The following is a 19,525-nucleotide window of genomic DNA, read 5'->3' as shown; positions in this document are numbered from 1 at the left end:
TCTGCAATTTATTGTTCTCCCAGGTCACACCTAACCCCATAACTCCTGGGAATTGTGGGGAGAGGATGTGGGAAGAGCTTTTTTCATCCTTCAGCAGACTTCACCTCTAACAGCAGGCAGCTGCCTGCACCACTGCCCTGCTACACATCACAGCTGCCCTTTGCAAGAGCCAGGGACCCAATTTTCACATCTTCTGTGCCTGTGTTAACTACAGACCAAGTTGTCTGTAGTAACAAAAGATCCCACAGGGCTGAGACATTCCAAATCCACCCAGTAAACTCTTCCAGATTATCATCCAAACCACATGGGTTTTAATTTTCCTTTATTAAAGCACACAAGTAGCCACCTAAATGTCATTTACACTGCGGCAGTTGTAAAAATCACACCAACACAACCACTCCCAGAGGGAATTACAGAGCCAGCACTAAAGCCACCCAGCTGACCATGAGCCTGTAACTCCAGAGGCACAGTACAAGAAAGTTTTGCTTTCAGGTGTTTGCTGCTCTTCTTATAACAAACTGCACTGAGCATTGAACAGAACGCCAAAACACATCCACTGCAAGGGCTGTGGAAATACCCAAAAGCTTGGTAAACACACATTTATTGAGTACTTGATTATGTAAGATTGTTGCAGCATAGTCATTATAACAAAATCCATATTTAAAAAATGCCAAACACTGGTATATTTTCTTTCAGAGGACATAAATCTATTTAAAAAACCAGCCAAGAACGACAAAGGGAGTGTGGCTGTTCCTTGGCCAGCCACTAATGAATGTTCTCCTGCTCCCTAAAGGTCAGAACAGCCTGGCAGTCAGTCCCAGCTCCAGCCCCAACCATTCCCAGACCCCATCCCACAGCTGGGGGCTGAGCAGACCCAAGGTCTCTCACTGCCCAGTGCTGTTACCACCCACAAACATCCCACCCAACCCAGTTTTCCAAAGGCATGGATGCAGCTTGCCAGCACCACAGTTCTCAAGGAGCTGTTCTTCACATGCCTGGGGTTTATATGGGATTTCCTGGTGAGGGCTCTGGGATTAACATCCCCTACAAAGTGCTTAAAGTGCCCAGATTCCCTCCTCCCTCCAGATTGGTATAGGGAAGTGCTAATTGCAAAGTTTGCTCTGGTACACATCCAGATTCCCAATCAAATGTTAATCAGCATCAAAATCCTCCCAGCTTGAGCAGTTTACAAGGGATCTGGGTCCTACACATGGAACACTGGAATTGCATCTATATTTTAAGCCCACCCATGAGAGAAACACTCTACATAGAAATATAACATCCAATTCTTTTGTACAGCATATAGAAAGAACATGACAGCATTAAAATATTGGCAAATCAATACATTAAAAATCAATACAGAATCTCATAGATCAGAGCACAAGAAATATATCCACATTGGAATCTGTACAGTCCAGGTGACACTGCTGGTTCTCATGTTGGAATTGACCTCCCAATCTCCAAGGTGGAGGTTGGTGCTTTGCTCCCCCATCAGCACCACTGCCCAGATTTCCTGGGGCTGTTGTGCTACAGGGACAACCCCAGCCTGCTGCTCTCCCCAGCACAGAGGGCACTCAAGTGGTGAAACTCTTTGGGGAAGCTTTTGTTATCAAGTGAAATGACAGGACATTTCATTTTCCACAAAGCTCTGGCCTACTTTGGGAGAGGAAAATCAATCCATGGTTGGCAGGAGGGGTGGTACCCAGGCAGCATTTCCCACATGCTTTCGGCAGTGTGGGTCTCATTTCAGTTAAAAACATAAAACAAACCACAGAACCCCAGGTTTTGTATGGTTTGTACCCCACTTATCCCATGTGGAGCAGGTGGGACTCTTTTAGGCTGCCTCCTCCCACCAGGAATGTCCATGTCTTCTGGAAGAGCTGCCATTCTGACTTCTCCAAAATGGCTTTTCCTATACATAAATACATGTGTCTATAGGCCACTTCATTCTTTCCTCCTCTCACTGAGGAAGATGCCCAAGGCATGCTTGGTAAGGTGAAATCCTACCATGTATCTGCACCTATTCCACTAAGACATGTATATACAGACACATTCTGTCCATTATTACACTGGAAATACAGAGTTAAAAAAAAAAAAAAAGTAGTAGCAGCATGTAAATGAGAAATTGTGTTCATTTCTTCAGTCTTTTTTCTTCCTCCTCTTCAGAGCTACACCATCAGCTCTGACAGTCCCTTCTCCCCACCCTTTTCCCCTCTGAGAGGGGGGGGTTCACTGCAGATCCCATCTGCAGGAGCTGGCGCTGTCCTTCCAAGGCAGTTTGAATTTCTCTTCCCGTCAGCTCCCTCCTCTCTCTCCCTGCATCCTTCCCTGCACTATGACTCATCCTGGAGATGATCTTGGGTTTTGTCTGATGGCTCCTGCCCACTTTGGCTGCAGCAAAGTCTGATTTCAGAGCGGTGGCACAGGAGGAAAACCCGCACATGAGCGCCTGGTGAGCCAGGCGAGCTGTTAACATCTCCACCCAGGGAGGAAAAAAGCAATGCAAGAGTTCACATTCTGTCTGTCTCCCAGCAGCAGCAGAAGTGTAAGCCCCAGGAGCAATGCCTATTTTAAACCCTTAATTCCCAAACTCTCAATAATGTTGCAAACCCCCAGGGTTTTGCAGGAATCAGCAGGCTGATTTCAAACACGTTCCTTAGTGCAGGATGCACTGGAAATTAAAAATGCATCAAGTGGGCTCACTTTCTCTGCTTGCTCTCGCAGTATCCGGTGTTCCCAACCCCCACAATTGTTTCCTTGGTTTCTCACCTCTCAGTTTTGGGGTCCTGCTAAAGGGCCGTTATCTGAGTCAGTTCTGACGTGGGGGTGGTCGGACTCTGCTGGGCGACAGCCACCATGGGGATTTCCATGCCTAGTCAGGCCGGATTGTTAGTCCCCTCCGAGTTCTTGCAGGCGTAGGCCACATCCTTGGCAATGCTGCACATCCTGTTGGACATCTGGAGCTCGGTCCTGAAGGCGGTGGGGAAGCAGAACTTCTTGAAGCACGCCTTGAAGTTCTCATCCAGGAAGGCGTAGAGCACGGGGTTCAGGCTGCTGTTGGCGTAGCCCAGCGCGGTGCAGAAGCAGGAGATGGCCAGCTCCAGCTCGCTCTCTGCCTTGGCTCCCAAGCACTGCACCAGCACGAAAATCTGGATGGGAGTCCAGCAAACGATGAAGACGGCCACCACCACCAGCACCATGCGCGTGATGCGCCGCAGGTTGCGGTCCTTCTCCTTGGAGCCCGAGAGGACGCGGACGTTCTTGAGCCGCCTGATCATGAGGCTGTAGCAAATGGTGATGATCAACACAGGGATCATAAAGGAGAAGAGAAAGACGCAGATGCCAAACACTGGATCCCAGTAGTCCACGGGAGAAGGGAGCTTAATTAGACAATCAATCTCTGCAAGAGTGAAAAAATAAAATGGGAAGGAAGGTCAGCAAGCACAGATCAAGCAGGAGAGCAACTGCACATTCGGATTAGTTTGGTTAGTTAGGTTAATGGTTGGACTTGATGATCTTAGAGGGCTTTCCCAACCTAACATAACAATTCTATGTTTAATGTTCAATTCCTCACATAACAATTCCATGTCTGACACTAGAAAAGCAACAGCAGTGATACAGAGAGGTAGGGGAAGAGTTAAGGTGATTTTACAGCAGAAGCTTCACCCCACAGATGAAACTGCCCCCCCTCTCCCTGGGCTCTCGTGTCCCTCCAGCTGGGTGCAGTTTTACTGACCGTTGTTCTCGTTCTCTGCAGATCCCATCACCATGGCTGGGATGCCAAAGACAGAAGCCAGTGCCCAGATGCAAACATTGACCACCTTGGCCTTGTGGGGCGTGCGGATGTCCAGGGCTTTGATGGGGTGGCAGATGGCGATGTAGCGGTCCACGCTCATCATGGTCAGCGTGAAGGTGCTGGTGAACATGTTGTAGTAGTCAATGGAGATGGCAATCTTGCACAGGACGTTGCCAAAGGGCCAGAAGCCCAGGAATGTGTCTGTTCCCTGGAAGGGCAAGGTCATCAGGCACAGGGTGTCAGCCAGGGCGAGGTTAAAGATGTAAATGTTGGTGGCTGTCTTCATCTTGGTGAATCTGAAAGGCAGGAGGAGCAATGGTTAGAGTTCCCACTGACCATGATGGGTCAGACACTGAACTTTACCAAAGCAGATTCTGCTGATTTTGAAAGGAGATGCTGTATTTCCTTATGTAATGAGATTGGCCATCCTCACCTTTCAACCTTCCACAGGTTTACCAACACACAGTTCAGCCCATCTCCTACAACACCACAAATGGTCCCTCCACAGTCAGTTCCATGGGCAGGAGAATCATTCCCTCAGACTGCCAGCGAGCACCATGAAAGCCTGAGGCTATGAGATGGTGTTTCTTGAAAATTACTTCAATAAGGCAAACTTAGGGTTTCACTACCCATGGCTTCATTGTTAGAAGTATTGGTGAGAGCTTTAGCCAGTAAATGAAAGGTGCAGGGGCAAGTTGATCAGCCATTTGATATGGGCTCATAGCCAGAGAGCATGGCTAATGTGAGGTGCCAAATCAGAGCAGGCAAAATGGCCAGCCAAAAAATGGTGAGGAACTAGGTTTGAATCAGAAATCAGAATATCACAATGGATCTTTCTAGATAAAGGAGTGAAGTCACAAGTCAAACCCTAAAGACTCTTTTGTCATTTCAATATTACTTTTACCACACAAACTGCCTGCCCTGAAGGAAGAGTCACCTTGCTCTAATGGCAATCATCTCCTTTTCACACTTGGGAAATGATGCAGAGCCAGCTGTGATCACCTATCCGGGGGGACCTGCAGTGTCTGCAGAAATGGAAGCTCAACAGTGACTCTGTGACTGAATCTCACATTTCAGCTCCAGGATATTCCTCTTATGGGCAGGATAAGAGCTCAAATAGGTATAATTTTAAAACTACAGCTCATCTATCATTTACTCTACTAATGGCCTTAGCAGAAACACGGCCAAAAATGGCAGACAATGATGTTATTAACAGAGTGCAAGTTCATTTGAGGGTAACACTTCTACCCATAAACTGCTGCACTATTTTCAGCCTGATACGTGTTAAAATATTACAGGGCTGATTTGACTTAAAAATCTCTTTTTGCCAATTTGATACAGAACAGCAAACCCCCGACTTCCCTTCTCTGTTTTGTGCCCTCCCCTGAGCTTCTTCAGTTCTTGATAAATGATTTGAATGCTTGGCAGAACATTACCACTGGTGCTCTGAACTCTGCTGGGACACATGGTGACCTGGCCAGGTTTGCAAGAGAAGCAGACAGGGGCACCACGATCCAGACTGTAAAGTCTATGTTTTTACCTGCCCTGGAGCTCTAAGCTGGGCTTGTATCAGAAGTCTGAAAACAGCTTCAGAAAGCAAAACCAAATTGTCCTTTTTCTGACCCTGAAAGCCAAGGGAAGCTTTTGGAGGTGAGCACTGATGGAAACATTGTTGGAAGCACCTTGAGGTCCCCACACAAGCCTGAGTGAGGCTTTTCCTGGCCCAGAAATCAATCTCAAGTTCTTAGAAAGCCAACCCAGACAAACTTACATAACCAAAAGCAGTAGAAGGAAAATACTGGTGCCTTTCCTTTCGTGATGGGATGAATGAGCAAAAGCACTTTGCTTTTGTATAATAAATCCAACATAACCAGGCAGCTGCTGGTTTAAGCTCTGGGATTTCCTAAGGAGAATTACAGCAGCCTCCAGTGCCCTGAATTCCAGAGGAGCATCCCAGGGTGGCCAAGTTTTCCTTTCCTGAATTCTTGCACTTGGCCTAAACATGGCAAAGCACAGGGGGATGAGGTGGGTCTGTGAGTGGGTTCACTGTCCCCTCCAGGTCAGCAGAGGGGATTAAAATGGAGAAGTGAAATCGCTGTTTTATCAGCTCTCCCAAAAATAAGCATGGTCAGCTCAGGCTTTAGGAAAATACTCAGTCCCCCCAAGACTGTGGTGGCAAAGGTCTCCTGGGAGCTGCAGCTTCCCCTGAGCACCACAGACCTGGCTCAGGCTTCCCAAAGGCAGTCCAGCCTTCCAGGAGGGCTGGAGCCAGAGGCAATTCATCATCGTGCCTCTAACCCCTTTTACTGGCATTGTAACTCAAGGGAATATCAATTTTGAGCAATGGTGAGCAACTTTACTGCAAGACAGTAAAAATTAAAGGTTGTTCCTGTTTTATTTTTGTCATTGACCAGTGGGAGAAACAAACAACAAGTCACCCACCTCCAAGCCCCATCCAGCATCCATGGGGGACAAGGCTGCCTCCCTTCACACTCCTGTGTCCCCAGCACTGAACTCAGGGTGTGCAGAGCAAATCTTCAGCTCCTTCCCACACCCCTCCAGCCCCACTGGCCCCACTCCTCCCAGACACTTCTCTGAAGCATGAATTCAGAGTCCAGGTGCAATTGCTCTGCCTGGCCCTGCAGACCCCTCAGAGCACAGATCCCTGTCCTCTGCCTCCTTCCTCATCTCCTCTGGAGCTGATGGCAGAGCCACCTTCCCCTGCTCCAGCACAGGACACACTGAGGTGGCTGCCCCAGCACCTCCTTCAACCCAACTTCCAATAGAATTTAAAGCTGATTTTGCTTTCTTGAAAGGGGGTGAAATTAATTTGCACCCAATTAATTACTTCTACACCACTTTCTCCACATGCTGAGAGCCAACAGCCATTGTCCCAACCAAGCAATTTCCAGAATGTTCCCAAACATTTCCAGAATGTTCAGTACACACAAAAATCAATCAATCATTTCTCTGTGGATTAACCTCTCTTTCTTTTCCTCCAGAGCTGAGAATGTTCTTTCTCTTAATCTGCACCAAAAAAAAAAAGGAAAAATTAAACTCTCAGGCTTCAGGAGACACCTCAGTCTCCTCCCCCACAGCACAAATCTGCTGCAGATAAACCTGTGGATTCCATGGAGGACATTAGCTCCCTGCTGGGCCACTTTCTTGCACTCTGCCACAGAGGTAATTTCCTAATGGAGCGTCTCCCACAGGGTGGAGCTCAGCTCTGCATCCATCCAGCTCCCCCTTTGTCACAGCAGTAATTGCTCTGCTCTGCTCTCCTGTTCCCTGGCATCAGGAAGAACACCTGGATATCAGCTCAGCGCTTCTCTTCCCTCTCCTCTGTGCTACCTGGGCCCTCTGGCAAGGGGGATACACGGGCAGGGAGAGCAGATAGGGGTGGCTCATTAAGGGCAGGCACACACACCCTCGGGGCCTTAAGGACCTGCTCCCCACAGGAACAGATTCTGCTCCTGGCTGAGCCTCGGGGCGAGCTGCAGCCCTGTTGTTTCTGCATCTTTCCCTTTCCCACCCAGCCCCAGCAAGGCTGCAGGGCAAGGGCTGGGGCTAAGGACAGCTGGCTGCAGCAAACCCACAACGCAAAAGGGAGCAGCAGACACCAGGGCCAGAGGGACCAGAGCAAAGCCTGCAGCCCTGAGAAAGCCTGAGCACTGCTTCCAGGAGCTCTCTGCCTCTTGGAGCCTCCTGATTTTGATATGTGTAGCTCCAGCTGATTAGGATGCAGACAGTGCTGTTCACCTTGAGCAGCTCCCTCCATCCCCACTCACACCCTGGCAGCAGTGCCACCCTTTGCCCCCGTGCCTGGACATGCTCCAGAAAGCAAAACAGAGCAGAAAAAGCTCAAAGGGGATTTTTACCGAGCTGCTCCCACCCTGTGATGGTGGAAATCAGCCCCAGGTCTCTCCCATCTCTGCTCCCAGCCCTCAGGGTGTGTGGAGCTGATATTTGATCTGGCACGTTCTGCCATGATTTGTGTCCCCTCAGTGTCCGCCCACGCCGTGCTCTCTGCATCCCTGCTGCTCTGCTCACCCTCCCAGAGCCCCCTCAGCCTGCACCTTCTGACCAGTGCAAGATGATTTATTCTTAATGCTTCAACAGGCCCTGAAAAACCCGCACAGAGTTGGAGAAGGACAAATTTAAATTAGTCTGGACTCTGGGGCCAGACACTACAGCAAAGGCAGCCACCTAAAAGCTCATAAATTACCCAGCAAGACGGGGACTGACCAGCAGGGGCTAGTAAGGGAATCTGCAGCCAGCCAGGACGAGCACACACCCTGGGACAGATGATCTCCCTGTCCTTGAGTGTCACCTCTGTGTCTGGGGGACAGCTCTGAAAAACCAGCCCTGCCCTGCCCTGCCCTGCAGGTGCTCTCTGGGCACCACTGTGGATGTGCTGCCATGCCAGGGGAGGAGCCTCTGTGGCTGCTGCTGCTGCAAAGGCTTCAGCGGCTCAGCCAGGGGCTCTCAGGGATGATCCCACATCCCTGAGCAGGTGCTTGGCCACCAGGAGTGGTGCTCTGGTCTAAAGAGGGCATTCACCAGCATCCACCCTGCAGCAGGATGCTCTTAGCCCTGCTCATGGGCCTGATCTGCCTCTCCTGACACCCAGAATGCTTCTGGGAATTGCCCAGTCTCTGAAAAACACTGGGAACCAAGTCCCATGCTAAACATCACAGAGTTACTGCTGCACATGGGCAACTCCCGTTCACCCACCCCACCCCAGCCTGGAGAAACCAAGAGCCCTTCAACACACACTGGAGCCACAGGACCTGTGTTAGCAGGGGCCAGGTGTGGCTACTGTGGGTCATGGAGCTGAGCCCAGCTCACCTGGGCTCATGGGGACCCAGAAATGAGGGATCTGCAGACGTGTCCTTTGCAGCCATGATGCCAGCAGGATCCCCTGCTGCTCACCTCACCCTCCTCACCCAGCTCCATTCACTCTCCAGGGCAAAGAGCCCTTGGTTTGGGTTCCATTTCTCCACAAATTGCAATAATTGATGCCTATTTATTTTGTTTTTCAAGGAAAAACTAAGAGGCAGATCTGGAGACAGCAAAGGCCTCAGATGGCCCCACTCATGTCTGCTGGGTCCCCCTGCATCAAGCACTCACTTCATTTCAGCTCTGAGACACACAGCCCATCCAGGCTTTTCCCTGAGAAAGCTTTCTATTAAGAAATCAGCATCTCTGAAATGTCATAATTAAGTTAATTTCCCCTGTCTCATCACAGCCAGCTGCCCTCACCCCTGTTCTCAGGGTCTGAGGCAGTTTTCAAGCAGAACAACAGCTGGCACAGCATCCCCAGGCAGGCTCATGGTTCGGGCACCTCCCCATCACATTTTTCCTCCTAAAGCTTCACCTGGAGGCAGCAGATGAAAAAGTAGGGGTCTGACAGCCCTAAACTACCCAAAACATTGCTTAAAATGCTCTGAAAGGTGTTCTGCCATAGAGAGAGCTGAGCACCCCCAGCATTTTGCCAGGCTCCCAGCAGAGAGCTGCCACAGCAATGAGGAGTGCCCCAGAAATGAGGCAGCATTCCCAGGGAGGGTTGAACTGGAGGAATGGAGCCCTCCAGGTCCCCACTGCTGAGCAGCACAGCAGCATGGTGGAGCAGGGACAAGGAGCTGCACCTTGTCCCTTCCCTGGCTCACCCATGGCTGGCAGAGATTTGGGGCCTCTGTCACACCTGGCTCAGCCCCACCCCCAGGGCCAAAAATACAAAAATACACCCTCCTTCCCCTTTGCTTTCCTTCCTAAATACAAAGATCTTTGGCAAGCAGCCTTGCAGACTTCAGTTAATAGCTAGGAGGGATCTCAGCAGCCTGGCTTTCCCCAAACCCTCTGTTCAGCTCCTTGTTTCACGTTCATTAAGAAGCAGAACAGGAAATATATGCAGAAGAGAGCAAACAGCAGAAGGAGGAGGGAGGGGAGGCCTCGTCTCTGCTGGCAAGGAGCTCCAGGATGAGCCAGCAGAACAAAGGCACAGACAAGGCAGGTTCCCACAGCAGGCCCTTCAGTGCCCAGGAAATCCTGCCCCTGACAAGAGCCCTTCTCCATCCTCCCCAGTGAGTGCTGCTCAGCACTGGAAGGGACTGACAGTCACATGATGACTGCCTCTATAAATTAATAGTTCCAAATGTTAAATAATTCCAAATACAATAGAGATGTAGGCTGGCTTCTACGTCAGAGGGGGGAAACCTTGAATTTGAGCTTCTATGGGAAATACCGGGAGATTTAAAACTTTTCCCTTGGTGCTGCAGAAAACTCATTCAGGAGGAACAAAAAATTGAGTTTTCCTGATGCCTTCAATTTCCTTGAGTGCTGGTATTAGAGTCTTTTTATTTCCCAGCTCCCTCAAAAAATGAGAAACAATTACTGTCTATAGCACTACCAGTCTTTTTCTGGAAGGTAGCACACCATTTTCCTATGGGCTGTGTAATATGTTGAAGCCTGGTTATCACTGCCAAAGCACAGAAAGGAAAAAAGCTTATTGGGGTACACATTACCTACAGTGATAAGGGTGCAGCACAAAGGGTTTTTTTCCATTAATTTATCATTATGATAAAATGTTCCATTAATTCATCATTAAGAGCCCCTAAACCCGGTGTTGACTTATCAGCAACCAACTTCCAACCTACTGGAAACCAGGTGCCACTCAAGGCATGAAGCATCAAAGCTCTAATCTGAGGAGAAAAGCATGTGTTTGTGTTTGAGAAACTCATCAGCATCCTCCTTGTACAGCCACAATTTGGCAGCTCTTCACCAACCTGTGCACATGGCCGGGGTCAAGAGTTTGATATTGAGTCCAATTCATCCTCATACCTGCTCCTGACCTGAACAGACAGGGCAAGGAGAGAGGAATCCTGGGCAGAGATCACCAGAAGTTGTTACCCATCAACTCAAGGGTCACTGCCTTGGCTCTAACTCTGTGTTAGTCTCATTTTCCCAACTCTGTGTTGGGAACATGGGTGGGGAACAGCAGCTCCTACCTGTGCTCTAGCTCAGTTATAACCTCCCCAGCACACTCTTTCCATTTCTGAGTAAAGGGAAATAGAGAAATTGAAAAACCTGGGGTAGGTTGGGTTGGCACCTGTCTTCAGTTTTCAGTTGCAGCTTAAAAACTGTAAAATGAGAGGACACACACAAAAAGAGTTACATTTCCATAGGAAATTCAAGTGCTAAATCCCTGAGTGCCATTTATCCAGCTGGAAGGTAACAAAGTCAAACAGGAGTGGAGCAGAAGCCAGTATTTTTCATGGTTAGCCATGGCACAGGTCCACCCTGCTCAGGACCCCAGTTTGGGGTCCTGTCCCCAGTTTGATGCTCCAGTGCCAGCCCTGGGCAGGGCCAGCAGGATCCTGCTGTGCACATCCCACCAGAGCTTTGCAGACAGGGAGCAGATTTCTCCCAAGGCTTCTCCTTACACACACCAAGGCTCATGCCTGGGGTAAGAACTCCCTTCCTCTGCTGCACAGGGGCTGCCATTCCCATGCAGCCACATCACCATCATCAGACAAGGGCTTCCAGCTCCTGAGCCTCACTACTCACACACTTACACACACCCACAAACTACTCCAACAATTGCTACCACACTGAGCAGGAACATGAGCTGTCCAGACATGGCACCAGTGTGCTGCAAACCTCCTCTGTGCATCTGCAGACTCCCCAGGGCTAATGGGATCCCCTCTCTGTGCCATAAACTCCTCAGCTGAAAGAGCACAGACAGGCAGCCTGATGAACAGGCTCATCACATCACTCTGCCCTTGGAGCAGAGATCCAACCACTCTTCAGCAACCTCTGGTACCAAAGACCTGATTTTACAGCATCTCCCCCTGCCAAGTTGGAGTTATTCAGGGGAAAGATGCTCTGGAAGCAGTTGGGCTCCTGGCAGGAACAAGACAATCCCATCAGTGTCTGAATACCTGCTAAATGCTTTCCTCTCCTGTTGGAGGATTCAGCCTGTCTTTTCTGTGCTGGCAGCATCCACCTGCACAAGGAATCTGCTCCAAGATGTGGCTAAAATGGAAGCTCCCTCCCTACCATGCAAGGTGCAGAGATCAGAGGGGGGATGCTGGGTTTAACATAATCACAGCCCTAAGAGCTGCACAAACTCATCCTGCACTTACAGGGTGAACAAGGTTCCTGATTCCCAGAACCAGAAGGGTTTGAACCGTGGCAGAAGCAGACAGGGACGCTCAAAATGCCAACAATGGGCAGGGAGGATGGAGTGGTGCATGCTCTGTGCTGTCCCTCTGCAAAGGTCCCCCCCACCCTCCTGACTTCAGCACAAGGAGCCAGACAAGTTGCCCTCAACTCTGCAGCATCCTCTCACATCTTATTCAAGTCTGCAGGCTCCAAAGGGTTGGAAGACTTACATTTGTGATTTTTTTTTTTTTTTTCTCCTGTAAAAGTAAAAGGAAGCTTCCCAGCAGGCTCTTTCCTTTGCAACAAGGTTCAGCTTTGGAAAGAGCCAGCTCCCAGATGGAGCAGCACCTGCAAACACAGCTGGGGTGCCGGACACTGCACAGCAAGGAGAGGTCCCCTTAAGGAGCCAGCACACCCTGGCAGTGGAATGCTCCCAGCACATTGCCCTCCCCAGGGACATACAGATCCCTAAAAAGAAAAAAAAAAAAAAAAAAAGAAAAAAGAAAAAAAGAAAAGAAAGACCCATTTTTTGAGCAGATCTGCTCACTCCGTTCCATTCTCTGGGTTAAACTTTAGGAGGCACCAGAGGGCAGCTGAAAACTGGCAGAAACCTTCATCACAGCCTAGGAAGGGGGGAAAAAAAAACAAACCAACAAATAAAACCAAAACAATAAAACAAATGCCACATCATTACCTCCAGAGCACGTCTCTAACCCCAGGGAGGCGCCTGGCTGCTTCACCCGCAGCAGGGATGGAGGGAGGGAAGGTCTGCCCCGCTCCCAGTTTGCCGGGAGCCTCCCCGGTGTCCTACCTGACGATCACATACATGACGGAGCAGTTGCCCACCAGCCCCACGATGCACACGATGGAGTAGACGACCACGATGGTGATCTTGATGCTGAGCGGCAGGAAACCGTCCCCGGTGCTGTTGTTGAACCAGTTGCTGGGCAGAAAGCTCAGGTTGAGCATGGAGGAGTCGTTCAGCAGCTTCCTCAGGTCGGGGTCTTCAAAAATACGGGCAGGGAAGAGCGGGTCCATCCTGGAGCAGCAGCCTGCGCCAAGGACCTGGGGCAGCGAGAGGCGGCTCTAAAATCTGCTGATCAAACGGGGGGCAGGGGATTGCAGCGAGGCAAGTGCACAGGAAAGGCCGGGGCAGGGTGATTTATTACCGGGGAGAAGGATGATTTACTGCCGCGGAGCGCAGCCCCCGTCCCCGGGAGCGTTTTAATGGGATGCAGCCCCGCGAGCCTGGCGCATCCCGAGCTCGCAGGGATCGCGGGTATCTGCACACCGCCGGGCAGTGCGGGCTGCACACAGCATCCATCCCTGCTTCCCCCAGGGCTGCGGGTCCCCACCTGCCGCTGCCACCCCTGCGGCTCGCTGAGTCCCCCACTCTCGGCTTTGTGCCCCCAGACCTTCCACTGCCGCCCGAGAGGCACCGGGGCTCCGCCACGACCCCAGCGGTTCGTACCACCCAAAACCAGCGAGGAAAAGCCCCAAGTTGGCAACAGCGCCCAGCTGGCTGCTCACCTGCGGCAGGTCCCCTCTAGCGCAGCTCCCGAGCTGACTCCGCTGCCCGCGGCCGCATCCAGCGCCCCGGGCCGGGGGATGGGGGACGGACAGACGGACAGACGGACAGAGCCGGCGGCTCCGCAGGTGGAGGAGGGGACAGGGCTGCTCTCCAGGCAGGGCTGCTGCCAGCGCAGGGGGCTGCACCCCGGAGCCCACGTTTTTAAGGAAAAGGGAGGGATGAGGGAGAGGGAGGGAGGGAGGACGGAGGGCGGCTGGGCAGAGCCAGGCTGCCGGGCTGCTCCCACTGCGTAAGAGAAAAGCGGGAGGGGGAAGGAGGAAAAGAGGGAGGGGGGGAATGATAAATAACCAAACGCGGCAAAGGGAAGGAGAGCCCACACCTGAGAGCCACGGGCAGCGCCCTCCCCCCGCCCCGGGGAGATGCGGTGGCCTCCCCATCCCACCCCCAGCATCCCCAAAGCCCCCCAGAGCCCCCCTGGCACAGCCCCCCATCTCCAGCCTACCTGGGGCGGGCTCCCAGCAGGAGATGCTGGGGAGAAGGGAAGGATCGGGCAAGGCTGCTGGGGAGCTCGGGATTCGGGAAGCAGATTCCTCCCTCCTCTGCAATTGTGCAACCTGAGCGCTGTTCTAGCGCAGGAGCAGCGGAATGGGGAATCTGACCTAGAAACTGGCAAAAAAAAATACAAGGAGGAATGAGAACTACGAGGAGAAAATTGTTATTATTGAGTATTCTTCTAGCAGCATTAACTAAAGGTGATTTTGGTGAGCCAAGCCATCCTGCACTTCTCATCTGAGTTAGGTGTTTCAGAAGCTGCAGTGGTAAATTCCTTACCTGCAGGTGGGGTGATCCACACAGAGCCCACAGGTACCTGCAGTTCCCAGCCTGGCTGTGGGACACTGACCCTGATAAACTCATTTCCCAGGGGCTGCAGAGCCCCCCAGGTGGGCCAGGGTGCACAGAGGACTCCGGGACCCACTCCCAAAGTGGTTTGACTGCTGAGTACCTGAGCCCCCTGCTCCGGTGCCTCTGGCCATCTGCAGTGTTTCCCCAAAGGAGCCATTTCCTGGTATTTTGGGGAAATTTCTCAGTGTTGGGGACACAAGCAGAGACACACACAGATCAGAGCAAATTCAGGGCACTCTTGCCCAAGAGGTGGAGAAAAAGAACATGAGCCCTTGGGCACCAAATGTTTTTTCTCTTCCCAACCCACAGCCAAACACAGAGCTCCTGGGCCCCAGCAGGCAGCCAGGGCTACCCCTTTGTGCTCCAGTTCTCCTTTAATGGATATTTGGGGATATTTAGCACAAAAGCTGCACCTTCTTCACCAGGAACACAGTGCTAAGGTGTGGTGCTGCATGGCAATTTTATTGAAAGCTTCAATAAGAGATCTCAGCTTTAACAGGGACAAGGGAAAAAAGCATGACCCAGAGTTCCAGCCCTCCTGCAGAACAGAACAGTCTCACTGCTTCAAAAAGTGGGGTTTTGTCAGCCCATTAATGAGAGTGTGAAATAAATATTAGACCAGACATTACCTTAATTGTCAGTGGATTGATTTCCAAAGGCTGAAGCAAGGACAGCAGTAAATCAGTGCAAGAGCTCCCAGCTGGACAGCCCAGGAGCTGACGGGAAGAGTGTTTGCAAATTCAGAATTCAGCTCTGCTCCTCTCTGCTGGCTCTCACCCCAACAAGTGCTCTCAGCCCTTCCCACTCTCCTTTATGTTCATGCAGAGCAGCAAATAGAGCAGGTTCACCTATTTTTCTTGTGGTTTTCTTTCTGGCCTGAGAGATGTGTTTCAAAAAGGCTGCTGGAAAAGGGATCAAGAATGCACTTTGAGCTACTGACAGCCAAGATATGTGTCTGGGACAAATATCCTTCCACGAATTCCCTTCATCCAGCCCTCTTGTTGTGCCTCAGTGTTCATCCCTGCCCTCTTTGCATGGGGAAAAAAGCCCAGGATGGTCATGCTGCACCTCCAGTCCCAATCCTGCTGCTTCACATGATTTCACTCCAATTGTAATTCAATAATGGTGAGATCTGTCCTTCCAGAATATCTCATGGGATCCTAACACATGCTCTGGTCAGGGTCCCTGGGGTGAGAGGAGGACAAGCATCTCGAGAGCATGATTGCCAGATTTCCTCTTCATCAGAAACCTCCTCTCCATTGGGGTCTATGCACCAAGCCTGGGAAGGAAGGCAACCTAAATTTTGCCAACATTACCCAAAAAGGATTTACCCCAGCCTATTTCTTTGAAGAACAGATCAGCTCTTCAGCTTGAAGGTTTCTCAGCAGACAGCAAGGTAACAAAAGCCAAGAAAAGAACAAGACAAAAAGGCCCCCTTCTTCCAGGGGATGCCCAGGGAGCTTTTGGGGAAGCAGCAGCTCTCACACGCCATTAGGAGATGCTCAATCTACAACAGAGGGTCCAGGACATCAACATGCAAGTGAAAACACCTTCCAGCAGAGCAGATTGCTCCAAGCCCCATCCAACCTGGCACTGAACACTTCCAGGGATGGGGCAGCCACACACACCTTTACCATTTCTACCTCCAAACTCCTGGAGCATCAGCACCGTCTGCATCAGTTGTGGATGAAAAATCCGTAATTATTTCAAGATAATCCAGTTCAAGTGTCAGTAATTGCATCTTCTGCCATTTCAACCAGTTTAACTTTACAGACATTGTTCCCAAATGTGGAGAACCTTTGCTGATTCTGCAGAAAACACCTCTCAGCCACCTGCATCTCATAATAGCAACAGCCCACAGGGATTCTTTTTTCTTTGCCTTTCCTTTCAGGGGGTGAAGATGTCTGCATGTCAGAGCTGTTTTGTCACCTTTAGCACGGTTTGTCAAACTGTTTAATCAAGGCCATCATGAGCAGAGAATTAACTTTTCAAGATGTAAAATCAATTTTTCATGCAGGGAACGAGCACCCGGGCTGGAGAGGAGCAGGAGAAAGGCTGGGGGGATGTGGAGTGAGCTGGAAAGGTTCAAAAATGCAACTGTCACTCCTGGGATGATGGGCACCTGATTAATGGCTTGCCAAAGGCTAATTAGCTAAATTTGGACCACAGCCACTGGTAATGGGTGATATTAGAACATTAATGATGACAAAAATTTAGCCATGATGTATCCCTTCCTAAGGCAGGGGAGTTAGAACGGGATGATCTTTATGGATTTATGGTCAACAGAGCAGCAAGGAAACAAGAAAAAAAAGAAATCAAAAGAGATAAAAATATGAAAACATCTTTTCTTGAATCCTAAACCCCACATTTCCAGAGCAGCCTCTACAAGGGGATTCAGTGGTACTTCACTGAGAAAGTGGTGATAAATTCTCTTCCTTGCACGGTGCTATAAATCATGAAACAACACAAGACAAGAAAGATTCCACAACTGGATTATCTGCCCTCCATGGCCAGCAGACTCATTCAAAGAATGAGAAATAACATCTATTAAAAAGAAGAGGACATTGGCTTCTTCAATATTTCCAGTAATACATATTCATTGTAGCTTTTGTACTTCCTCAAGTCAGACTCATTTCAGAGATGACAGAAACCTCTGCAGACTCTTCTCTGCATTGCTGAGCATCAGAATGAAAAGAAAACCAGAAAAACTGTTCCCAAGGAGCAGTGATGGGCCTGGGGACAAACACACTGTGGGAAAGGAATCCCACTGACTGCAGCATGTGCTGGGGTGTTGCCTAAATCCCAGTCCCAGCAAGGGGAATGGGTCAGTGGGATGTCACAGGCCATGTCCTGCCTTGTTCACAGTCCCCATCTCCCTTCCATGATCATTGAGCTTCTCAGGAGGAGCAGATCTGGGAGAAGATCTCAGGATGCAAATGGCAGGGTGATGGTCCAGCCCCATCAGGGGTGGCTGATCCCAGTGCATCCCATAAACTCTTAGACCCAGCCACAGAGTTTAGGTCCAGCCCAGCAGAGAAAGGCAGCTGAGCTCATCCATCCCCACGTTCCTGAGGGGCAGCATCACCTGCCCAGTGGTGACACTTCTGTGCCCTCACAACCCACATGAATGCTGGCTGGGCACCTCCCTGCTGATCCCTGAGCCTGCAAGGAACTGATTTATAGGAACATATTACACAATAAAACAATTTCCTGAAGGATCAGCTGGTTCCCAGGGCCACCAGGCTAACAAGCTTGAGTCAATGGGTTCCTCTTTCTAAAACAGCAGGACAGCAGAACAAGTGTAATTCATGCCCATTTCAAGCACAAATACTGAGGAAATCTCTCCATTTCTCTTCTACCCATCTATGGGGTCCATGATAAGGAGAATAACCAGGATTAGTGCCAGCAGCCACCTGCATTTCAAGAAAACTCTGTGTGCTACTAGGCCTGATCCTCGTTACTTACAACTAATTAGAGCAGACCTTGCTTTCACCAAAAATTAATTTAGAGCAAAATCCCCCAAGCTCCAGCAGGAGAAAGAACAGACAGTGGTACCAACTTCACTGATATTTTATTGTCTGCCATCAATATTTGCAATTTTCAAGGGACTGATCATTTCAGGTGACTGCAGATGAGGCCATAAATCTTCACTGCAGCATTAAATTGTGTTTTACTGTCTTCCTCCTCTTTGCATCTCAAACTCATGAACCTGGAAACAAGCAAGTCCCTCTGCTCTTACAAGACACAAGCTCTCCTCACTCCCATTATTCCTTGCCTAGTACACTGATGTTTTTCACCATTCTGGGAATGGGCACCCACAATCCAAAATTCACTATTTGGGTGTCCCAGAGGCTGAGAGAGTAAGGGTCTCTGATTTCAAGAAAGGCAGTGATGGTTGCAGGATTTACACAGGTACTGAGTAAGAAACAGCAGCAGATTATTAATTTCGATCCTCTGAACACCATCCCAGCATTTTAACCTCTTATCCCTTAGGGAGGAAAACATCTCTGTGCTCAGATGGTGAATTTCACAGGAGCCTTTCAAAGTAAAGATCTGCTTATCACCTTTGTGCTGCAGTCCTTTTATACAGCCAACATCTTGGAGAGCAACAAAATCACTGCAAAAAAAGCCTGACACCAAGATTCCCAGAAACCATTTGCTGTTTGCTTCCCCCTGAACTTGCTCTCCCCAAAGAGATGTCACTCGAGTTCTCACTGTTGTGTGGATCAATAGCAGCTGGTGCCTGATAAACCACCCCAAAGCAAGATGTTTTCACAGCTTTAACCCACCTGAACTCAGCCCCAGAAGCCTTCCCTCATTCCATACTCCAGCAAGAGGAAACAATGGATGTTTACTGAAAATTTCAAGCAACCGTAGAGGGAAATGTATTCCCACCAAAGGCTTGAAAAGGCTGCAGCCTTTAACAAATCTCTAACTGGGGAGAACCACCAGTTAGGTAGAGGAGATGCATGTAAATAAGATGCAGCAAGCAGCAGATATGTGCTGTCTCCTCACATATGCTATTTATGTGGCTGTCATGCTCTGGAGATGTCACACAGAGAGCCGTGGCAGCAGCACCATGCACACACTCCAAATCCCCATCATTTTGGGTGAGATTGAGAGTCAACAGCCTTGCTGGGACAAGCTGGTTCCAGCAAAGCTGTGCTGAGTCACAGAAGCCAAAAAGTGGGTCTGAATGCTTGACAGGATAAAAGAACACTTTTAATGTATGTCACAGATGTCAGTGGCTGCACCCGGCCATGCCTGCCACAAGCACTGGTGGCCATGAGAGGCTATCCAGCACCCTGGGCTGCTCAGAGCTCACTCCCAGATGAGGAAAGTGTATTATTCCCCTACAAAGTGACGTTTAACCTTCATCAGAAGCCTTTCTGTCCTTGCCTAAAGCCACAGCCTTACCTAAGAACTCGCCTCATCCCACAGGCTGATCCATTTCCACAAATCCCTCACCCTCCACACAATCAAACCCCCTTCCCCAGCCCCACAGAGCCCTTTTGTCCCTCTCCCAGCCAGCCCACATCACCTGCATTCACCATGGACTGCAATTGTGCCACCTGAGGCTGCTCCTCTCCGTGGGCTGTTCCAGCCTCAGCAAAGCCTGTGGCACAAATGCT

At 50.1% G+C, this 19,525-nt stretch overlaps 1 protein-coding gene across 1 annotated transcript; it reads right to left on the bottom strand.

The window, feature by feature from the left end:
- Positions 1 to 288: 288 nt before the first annotated feature.
- OPRL1 (opioid related nociceptin receptor 1) lies at positions 289 to 14,173 on the bottom strand. Its single transcript, XM_071446774.1, has 5 exons — positions 13,993 to 14,173; positions 13,490 to 13,775; positions 12,771 to 13,024; positions 3,737 to 4,092; positions 289 to 3,400 (listed from the first exon to the last, which is right to left on the bottom strand). The coding sequence occupies exons 3-5, from the start codon at positions 12,995 to 12,997 to the stop codon at positions 2,877 to 2,879; spliced, it is 1,107 nt and encodes a 368-aa protein (XP_071302875.1). The 5' UTR covers positions 12,998 to 13,024; positions 13,490 to 13,775; positions 13,993 to 14,173; the 3' UTR covers positions 289 to 2,876.
- Between the last annotated feature and the right edge of the window lie 5,352 nt (positions 14,174 to 19,525).

Source organism: Agelaius tricolor, unplaced genomic scaffold, assembly GCF_023055355.1.
Source record: "Agelaius tricolor isolate 1412-34295 unplaced genomic scaffold, bAgeTri1.0.p SCAF_23, whole genome shotgun sequence".
NCBI lineage: Eukaryota > Metazoa > Chordata > Aves > Passeriformes > Icteridae > Agelaius > Agelaius tricolor.
The sequence above is the reverse complement of the archived record's forward strand: the minus strand, read 5'-3'. Positions and strand labels throughout refer to the sequence as shown.